The 9,907-nt window shown below is 37.4% G+C and overlaps 1 protein-coding gene and 1 non-coding gene across 2 annotated transcripts in view; both read right to left on the bottom strand.

Annotated features, from left to right (window-relative positions):
- SPMAP2L (sperm microtubule associated protein 2 like) overlaps positions 1–9,907 on the bottom strand; it is a 50,082-nt gene that overhangs the window by 2,510 nt on the left and 37,665 nt on the right. Inside the window, exons 6-7 of the mRNA XM_059396391.1 lie at positions 5,036–5,150; positions 622–753 (exon numbers count right to left, since the gene is read on the bottom strand). Of these exons, the coding sequence (XP_059252374.1) occupies positions 622–753; positions 5,036–5,150 (247 nt within the window). The remainder of the gene's footprint in view (positions 1–621; positions 754–5,035; positions 5,151–9,907) is intronic.
- Positions 1,499–1,634, bottom strand: LOC132008843 (U4 spliceosomal RNA). Its single transcript, XR_009401740.1, has one exon. It is a non-coding gene; the product is annotated as a U4 spliceosomal RNA (small nuclear RNA).

The following is a 9,907-nucleotide window of genomic DNA, read 5'->3' as shown; positions in this document are numbered from 1 at the left end:
CGACCCCAGGACCCTGAGATCATGACCTGAGCCGAAGGCAGCGGCTTAACCCACTGAGCCACCCAGGCGCCCATAGAATATTCTTTTCTCAGACCTTCACCTAGCTGACTCCTTCTTGTCACTCAGATCTCACACCAGCTAGTCCTTCCTTAGAGAGGCTTTCCCTGACTACCATATATAAAGTAGATTATTCCCCACCCTCACCCATAGTCAACCATTTCCTACTTTATTTTCATCGCACTTATAATACCTGACCCTATCTTATCTGTTTACATATTTTTTGCCTCCCTCCATCTGGTTCACTGGGAATGGTAGCTGGCATACAGTAGGCCCTCAAATATTTGAATGAATAAATAAGGTTCAGGAACACTGTCACAACATCACAGAGCTAGTGGTGAGGCTGGAATCTGAACTCAGCTCTTACAGATTCCAAAGCCCATGCTCTTTGCCCTCTATCCTCAGTTTCTCAACATACTTCCAGCTAGGTCTTCTTCATACCACAGACCACTCTTTCAAGACTATCTTTCCCAACGACTTTGGCCTATGTCCTATAGTAGCAAAATAGCACTGGAGAAACAACCAAAAAATGAACTGAAGGATGTCAAGGCAGTGGAGGCTTACAGGACGGATGGGCAGTTCACTTTGTTCTCTTTCAAAGCACAGACCCTCTATCTTGATCCTTGGATGGGCAAGGTCTATAGTTCTTGGAGTGGCAACAGCAGTCAAGGCAGGTACTGAAATCTCGGTTCCAATCTAGGGGAGAAAAATAAAATAGGGTCTGTAAGTATTAAATCATAAATACCATCTCCATCAAGGTTCCAAAGAACGGTCTGACCTCTGGACCAGACTTCTCAACAAATCCAGCAGAAAAGATGAGAGTCTTGCAGTAACCCATGGTCATGGCTAAGAGGATCAATATCCATCTTTCTCAAACTAGGTTGTATGAATTTCAACCCAGCTTTTCAGGAACTTATTGTTAAACTAAAGATGGGGAGGAAATGGCAACATTACATATTGACTAAGAGATAAACAGTAATGCTGATTTGTGGAATGAAAACTCAGCCAAGAGGATAGGCTCAGGCCTGCTACATGAGAACACCATAAAAGGGAGAGCTCTGTTTTGTTTTTAACTATTTTTGGCCTTTGGAAACTGGGACTCACGTTATCACAAATCCCCATGTTAAAATGAACTCAAGTGGTTCTCTTCTAATTGGAACAGGTAAGAAAAAGAAACCAAAGCCAAGAGGAAGAAAGGTAGAATCACATTCTCCATAGACAATGCTGTGCTAGTCCCCCAAGTCATTTCTAACTATCTGAATTGTGGAAATGTACTCAACTTATACGGTCTTCTATTTCAATTATGAGTATTTCAAACTCAAAACTTACCACAAGACTTTAAGAGGGAATATAATCAATAACTGGAAATAAAACAGGATTTTAACTGTGGGCAGAAAAACAATATACAAGGTATGTTGCAAATCTCTTTTTGTGTTAAGACAATGATGATACTAATGCTGACAGTGTTTTACATGTACTAATTCATTTATTCTTCACCTAGGGTATCATTTTTCAATTAGCAATAATCGCGCCTCAGATAAACCTCATTGGCTACGATACTGCCACTGTGCAAAGCTAAGGTATCATTTTTATTTGTAGTTCACTCATGGAGAAACTAAGGTACTATATGAAGTTCAGAAATTTATTTAAGTTTTCATTGTGAATAAGTTGCACAGCTGGGATTCAAACCTAAGGTCTTATTTGTCTGCACAATTCCACGATAAGAAAGTCTTTCTTGGATTTTCCCACTCTTCCTTTGATATCTCTCAATACTTTATTTATTCTCTTTTATGAGTACCAAATAATCTTAATTATTTACCTATAGGTCTATGGTTTCCTCTAAATTGAAATTTCCTTTAAGGAAAGGAACCATTTTGTCATTCTTATTGTATCCTGTATTATATAATTGATTAAGAACTATGTGTTTAATGAATTGAGTAAATGAGTGATTTATTTCCTTTCTTATTATAAGCCTTAATTGAAAACAGCGGTTGTCATATATTTCTTTGATTTTTCCAGAGCTTTTTGGAGACAAAGCTTTATTCACTGGAAATGATTAATTAGTATTTCTAGTTAGTATAGACACTAAGCCCAGACTGCTTCAGTGGTAAATTCTATCAAATATTTAAGAGAAAGAAATAATATAAATTTATATTAACCTACAAAGAATAAGAAATACTATTAATCTATGGTGATAGGAATCTGGAAGTGGTTGGCTCTAGGAAGGGATAGAGTGGGATTGACCAGAAACGGAGGAAATTTGGGGGGATAATGTTTTGTATCTTGATTGAGGTTGTTATTGAATGGATATATACATTTGTTAAAAGCTCACTAAACTATACACTTAAGATCTATGCATTTTATATAAATTATAACTCCAGAATTTTAGAATATAAGCTGGGAAAAATACATATCTATATGGTGAAGAATATCTCTAATATGTAAAGAACTGTTATGAATCAATAAAAAATATACAGACCACTAGAAAAATAAATACAGCCATGAATAGACAAAAGTTTACAAAAGGAAACTACACAGGTAAATAAATGTTGGGAACTATTGAATTTATTAGCAATCCAAGAAGTTGAAGAGTTTTATTAATGAGATAGCATTTTTAAAATTAATATTTTATAAAATAAATAATATCTAATGTTGCCAAGAATGTAGTGTGAAAGTCAGCCAAATAATCCAAGCAAATATGTAAATCAAAATCACTTTTGTTTGAACATATTTTGGGATAATATATGAATCACCTCAAAAATGTTCATACCCTTAGTCTGGTAACTTTACTTCTCAAATTTTTGTTCTCAGAAAATAACCAGATTGATGTCTTCGCCGAAATAGCTCAGTTGGGAGAGCGTTAGACTGAAGAAAATAACCAGATTGAGAATGATGGGGGAGGGGCACATTGGCAAAATGACCTTATAAATTAAGACAGTAAGTTAGACAAAGGCACGTGAGATACGCAGAGTACAGATGGTCAATACTCAAAGGTATCTGCTAAATATAAAATAAGAGTCTTCAAAGGCAAAATCTCTTGAGTCAAAGATTTTAAAAATCTACACAGGTCAATCAGTCTGAATAGGAGCTGCAGACTGTAAGTAGAGAGAGAATGATGGATAACAACTAAGTGAGCTATGAAACCAACCTTTTTTAAAAAAGTGTTGCAGTCTCTGTCCAAGTCACCATAAGAAGAGACAAAGTATGACATTCACAGAGGTTAAAAGACCTTCTACAGGGACACCTGGATGGCTCAGTCAGTTAAACATCTGCCTTCAGCTCAGATCATGATCCTGGGGTTCTGGGATGGAGCCCCACGTCAAGCTCCCTGCTCAGCTGGGAGCCTGCTTCTCCCTCCCTCCTGCTCATTCTCTCTCTCTTGAACGGTTTCTCAAATAATTAAATCTTTAAAAAAAAAAAAAAAAGACTTTCTACAGTTCATCCATCCAAAGTCTCTGGTGACAAGTAACCTAAGGTACTTATGAGAGTAACTTGGCTTCCTTCATGGGCATGTGTATATTAAAACTCTGGAAGATTCAGCATTAACTGTAAAAAAGTTAAGAGAATTTAAATAATAGGATTAATACTTTGTATTAAGAATTGCAGGCGCCGGGGTGGCTCAGGGGGTTAAGCCTCTGCCTTCAGCTCAGGACATGGTCTCGGGGTCCTGGGATCAAGCCCCGCATTGGGCTCTCTGCTCAGCAGGCAGCCTGCTTCCCCCTCTCTCTCTGCCTGCTTCTCTGCCTACTTGTGATCTCTGTCTGTCAAATAAATAAATAAAAAATCTTAAAAAAAAAAGAATAAGTTTATGCAATGGATCACCTGGGTGGCTCAGTTGGTCAAGTGTCTGACTCTTGATTTTGGCTCAGGTCATGGTCTTGTGAGATGGAGCTCTGTGTCGAGTTCTGTGTTTTGCAAGAAGTCTGCTTAAGATTCTCTCTCTCTCCCTCTTTTTGCCCCTTCCCCCTGCTCTGTCTCTCTCTCAAATAAATAAATAAATCTTAAAAAAAAAAAGAAGTATGTGCAAGAACTGAGGAAATTTGGACATGGACCATGGAGTAGGTATAGTATTTCTCAATGAAACTTCCTGATTTTGATAATAATTCTGTGGTTACATATGATGATGATCTTGTTCTTAGGAAATACACACTGAAATATTTAGGAAAATGAGTGTATGATGTCTGTACCTCTCAAAAATTAAAATACACCCACATACACACATTCATACACACAACCCATATGGAGGAGATAAGATGATACAACAAATGGAACAAAATGTTAATTCTTGCAATTTTTCAGTAAGTTAGAAATTGTTATTAAAATCAAAAGTATGTTTATATTATTAAAATTAAAAGCATGTGCATGGGGGCGCCTGGCTGCCTCAGTCAGTGGAGCACATGACTCTTGATCTTGGGGTCATGAGTCTGAGCCCCACATTACTAAAAATCAAAACAAAACAAAATAAAAGCATGTTGATGTTTAAGAGAATTTGGCTATTAGAGTGATCACCCTACAATGGCAACTTGAAACATATAATTGAGTATGTGACTTAGAATTATAACATTAAGTTGAAATCTTAAGTTTATGTCATTGTAGTAATATTGAGCCCTGGAAGTTACAGAAGAGAAAAGAACTGAGTGAAACAAGTATGAATTCCAGTAACAGTAATTTCTAATGCTGACCACCAACTCCAGGCCTGGGAGGAGGTATGACATTTTACCCCTTTATTGCTGAGCCATTTTCTACATGGAGAGAAATCAGAAATAAGGTCTAATTTTGCACTGTTGTTCTGCTTCTCTGATCAAATCCTAAGTGACACAGTAGCATAGAGGAGGTAGGTAGAAAGTTCATTTGATGAGAGGAGAAAATAGAAAGGGAGAAAAGTAAAATATACCTAGAAATAAGAGGAGAGCATGTTACAGTTATAAATGTGTTGTTACAAAATCAATTAGGAAGTGTTTCACATGGACCCACTTACCGTTTTTGGAGGAACATAGTTTGGATTTGTGGCTTTGGCTATAGAGAGTTGTAATATCCGGGCAGAAGGACAAGAGATTTGAAGAGAATCTCTTGTTAAGTAATCACTGTAGGGCCTATATGCAAATGGAACATGAAATATTAAAATCATTGGAGGAAAAATAACTGCATTTTTTCATTGCTGTACTCAACCTCTGATCAATTATGTATAATTTTTCCTATTTCAGAAAACTTTTTCCCCATAATCATTACCATAATCTGCCATATTGGTATTTTGTAAAAAAATTTTTTTACTATGATCCACAGTAAGACATTATATTGTGATACAGTACATGTAAATCTGTGTGTGTGTGTGTGCACGTGCACGTACCTGTATCTAAAACAAAATTATTATGAAACAATGCTTGCTCTGAGCAAGGTATTCAGATTTTTAAAATTTCATTTGATTTCATTAAAAAAAACTGGAATGAGTTTCATGATACCCTGATGGATTGAGACTTGCAGTTTAAAAACACTTCACTTCCTACCAAAACCTTGTATTAAACTCTGAGATAAAAATTCCAGCTACCACCAAGGACCCCTCTGTGACAGCCAGTCTCCTCTGCAGTGCAGCTTGAGATGGTACTGGTCATAACTCCCAGCAACTTGGCCAATTTTCATAGGCTGTTCCCCACATATTCCTTTCCTGGTACAAAAATCTATCAACCAACAAACCTACAAACCTAATTTGAAAAAAGTTTTTAATAAATAAATATATGTTGCACTCTAGGGGTAGTTTGTTAGTTTTTAAAACTGACACAAAATTAACATACCATAGAACTTACCTTTTTAAAGTGTACAACTCAGTGGTTTCTAGCATATTCACAGAGTTGTGTAAATACTGTCACTATCTAAATTCAGAATGTTTTCATCCCCCCAAAGAGAAACCCCATACTGATTAACAGTTCCTCTCCATTATTTCATTCCCTAAACCTGTGTCCCCAGAGCCACCAATCTATTTTCTGTTTCTGTGGATCTGCCTATTCTGGAAATTTCAAATAAATGGAAACATACAAATATGTAGCCTTCTGTGTCTGGCTTCCTTCACTTAGCATGTTTTCAAGAGTCATATATAAGCACAGTATTCTTTTTATGGCGGAATAATAGTCCATCAAATGATTTATCACATTTTGTTTATCCATTCATCCATGGTGAACACTTGAGTTGTTTCCACTTTTTGGCAATTATGAAATGCTGCTATGAATATTCAGTACAAAATTTTGTGTGAGCATATACTTTTAATTCTCTTGGGTACATGCCTAGAAATAGAATGCTGATCATTCTATTTCTAGGCATGTAAGAATAGAGAGAATATTCTATTCTTACTCTATTCTTAACATTTTGAGGAGCTAGAAAGTGGTTTTCCAATTAAACTGCACATTTTGCGGGCGCCTGGGTGGCTCAGTGGGTTAAGCCGCTGCCTTTGGCTCAGGTCATGATCTCAGGGTCCTGGGATCGAGTCCCGCATCGGGCTCTCTGCTCAGCAGGGAGTCTGCTTCCTCCTCTTCTCTCTCTCTGCCTGCCTCTCTGCCTACTTGTGATCTCTCTCTGTCAAATAAATAAATAAAATCTTTAAAAAAAAAAAAAACTGCACATTTTGCATTCAAACCAGCAATATATGATGGTTTCAATTTCTCCACATCCACACCAATATGTAGTACTTTCTATTAATTATTATTATTATTATTGCCATTCTAAAAGGTTTGAAGTAGTAGCTTGTCACTTTAATATGTATTTTGAAAATGACTAATGATATTTGGTATCTTCATGTGTGGTTTCTGTTCATCGGTATGTCTTCTTTGGAGAAATATCTATTCAAATCATTTGTCCATTTTCTAAATTATATTGACTTTTTTTGTACAGTTTTAAAAATTACATATATATACATTCTGAATATTAATTCCTTACCAGATATATGATTCTCAAATATTTTCTCCCAATTTGTACACTGTCTTTTTACTTTCTTGATAGTGTCCTTTGAGACACAAAAGTTTTTACTTTTGAGGGAATCCAATTTGTTATTTTTTGTCACTTATTTCTGTTGTCATATCTAAGAAACCATTGCCTAGGTCGCAGAGATTGAGGTCTATGTTTTTTTCTAAGGGTTTTATAATTTTTTCTCTTATATTTATAGGTCTGTGATCCATTTTATTTTTTAAGATTTTTAACTTTTTAAATTTTATTATTATTATTTTTTAGGTAGGCTCCACGCCCAGCATGGACCTGAGATCAAGAGTCTGACACTTAACTGACTGAGCCACCCAGGCACCCCCAAGATTTTTTTATTTTTCAGTAATCTCTACACCCAGTATGGGACTCAAACTCACATCCCTGAGATGAAGAGTCACATGCTCCTCTGACTGAGCCACCGAGGTGCCCTTGTTATCCACTTTAAATTAATTTTGGTTTGGGGGCACCTGGGTGGCTCAGTGGGTGGCTCAGTGGGTTAAAGCCTCTGCCTTCGGCTCAGGTCATGATCTCAGGGTCCTAGGATCGAGCCCCGCATTGGGCTCTCTGCTCAGCGGGGAGCCTGCTTCTTCCTCTCTGCCTGCCTCTCTGCCTACTTGTGATCTCTGTCAAATAAATAAATAAATAAAATCTTTTTGAAAAAATCAATTTTGGTGTGAAGTAGGGGTTTAACTTCATTTGGATGTCCAGTTATCCCAGCACTAATTGTTTAAAAGACCATTCTTCCCCAATTAAATTGTCTTTTTTTGGCATTTTTGTCAAAAATAAATTGACCATAAATATAAGGGTTAACTTCTGGACTCTCAGTTCTATCCCATAGATTTACATGTCTACTGTTACGTCAGTAACAAGCTGTCTTGATAACTGTAACTCTTAAATAAGTTTTCAGGGGCACTGGGATGGCTCAGTTGATCAAGCGTCTGCCTTCAGCTTGGTCATGATCCCTGGGTCCTGGGATAGTGCCCCACACTGGGCTTCCCACTCAGCGGGGGTCTGCTTCTCCCTCTGCCCTTCCCCTCACCTGTGCCCGTGCTCTCTCTCTAATAAATAAATAAATCTTTAAAAATAAATAAATAAATAAGCAAGCTTTCAAATAAGCTTTAAAGACTGTTTTTTGTTATGCTAGGTCCCTTCCTTTTCTATATGAATTTTAGAATTGCCTTGTTAATTTCTACCAAAAATGGCAGCTGGAATATCAACAGGGATTGCACTGAATACATAGAGAGAGTTACCAGCATAACAAAATTAAGACTTCCAATTCATGAACAGGAAATTTCTTCACATTCATTTCAGTCTTTGATTCTTTTTTTTTAAAGATTTTATTTATTTATTTGACAGACGGAGATCACAAGTAGGCAGAGAAGCAGGCAGAGAGAGAGGAGGAAGCAGGCTCCCCGCTGAGTAGAGAGCCTGATGCAGGGCTCGATCCCAGGACCCTGAGATCATGACCTGAGCCGAAGGCAGAGGCTTTAACCCACTGAGCCACCCAGGCACCCCATGTCTTTGATTCTTTTAACAATGTTTATAATCTTCAGTGTACATGCCTTGAACTTCTTCTAAGTATTTTGTTTTTTATTATTTTTAATTTTAGTAAAACATATATAATATAAAATTTATCATCTTAGCCATTCTTTCTCTTAACATTTATTTATTTATTTGAGAGAAAGAGAGCACAAGTAGGAGGGGGCAGAGGGAGAGACTCTTCAGGCTCCCCACTGAGCATGGAGCCTAATGTGGGGCTCAATTTTATGACCCATGAGATCATGACCTGAGCCAAAATCAAGAGTTGGATGCTTAACGGACTCAGCCACCCAGGGGCCCCCAACTTACCCATTCTTAAGTGTTAAGTGCATTCACATTGTTGTACAACCCTTCTGCAGAACTCTTCATCTTGTGAAACTCTGTAGTAAACAATTAATTTCCCCTACCCTCTAGTCTCAGCCAGCCATCATCCTACTTTCTTTCTTTACAAATTTGACTACAGTTGCTACCACATATAAATGGAATTGTACAGTATTTGTCTTTTTGTGACTGGCTTATTTCATTTAGCTTAATGTCCTCATGGTCCATCCATGTTGGAGCATGTGTCAGAATTTCCTTCCTTTCTAGGGCTGAGTAATATGGCATTACGTGTATTATAATGTTCTTTCTGGTGCTGCTACAAATAGAATTGTTTTCTTACCTTCATTTTCAGATTGCTCATTGCTAGTGGATATACTTTCTTTGTATATTGCTCTTAAATTCTGTGCCTTCCTAATTAGAAATAGTTTTACTTTTTCCTTTCCAACCTCAATGCATTTTACTTCCTTTCCTTGCTTAATTGCTCTAACTAGAGTCTCCAGTATGATGCTGAACAGAAGTGGAGAGAGCTGACATCCTTGTCTTATTCCTGATCCTAGGGAGAAATCATTCAGTCTTTAACCATTCATTATTCCGTTAGCAGTGGGCTTTTTGTAGTTGTCCTTTATCAGGCTGAGGAAATTCCTTTCTTTTTTTTTTTTTTTTAAAGATTTTATTTATTTATCAGAGGGAGAGAGAGCGAGCACAGGCAGACAGAATGGCAGGCAGAGGCAGAGGGAGAAGCAGGCTCCCTGCTGAGCAAGGAGCCCGATGGGCGACTCGATCCCAGGACGCTGGGATCTTGACCTGAGCCGAAGGCAGCTGCTTAACCAACTGAGCCACCCAGGCGTCCCAGGAAATTCCTTTCTGTACCTAGTTTGTTAAGAATATTTATTGTGACAGTCTTTTTTTTTTTTTTTAAGATTTTATTTATTTATTTGACAGAGAGAGAGATCACAAGTCGGCGGAAAGTCAGGCAGAGAGAGAGAGAGAGAGAGAGAAGCAGGCTCCCGCTGAGCAAAGAGCC

The sequence above is a fragment of the Mustela nigripes genome, chromosome 1 (assembly GCF_022355385.1).
Source record: "Mustela nigripes isolate SB6536 chromosome 1, MUSNIG.SB6536, whole genome shotgun sequence".
NCBI classification, from domain to species: domain Eukaryota; kingdom Metazoa; phylum Chordata; class Mammalia; order Carnivora; family Mustelidae; genus Mustela; species Mustela nigripes.
This window is presented reverse-complemented; position numbering and strand designations above follow the sequence as displayed.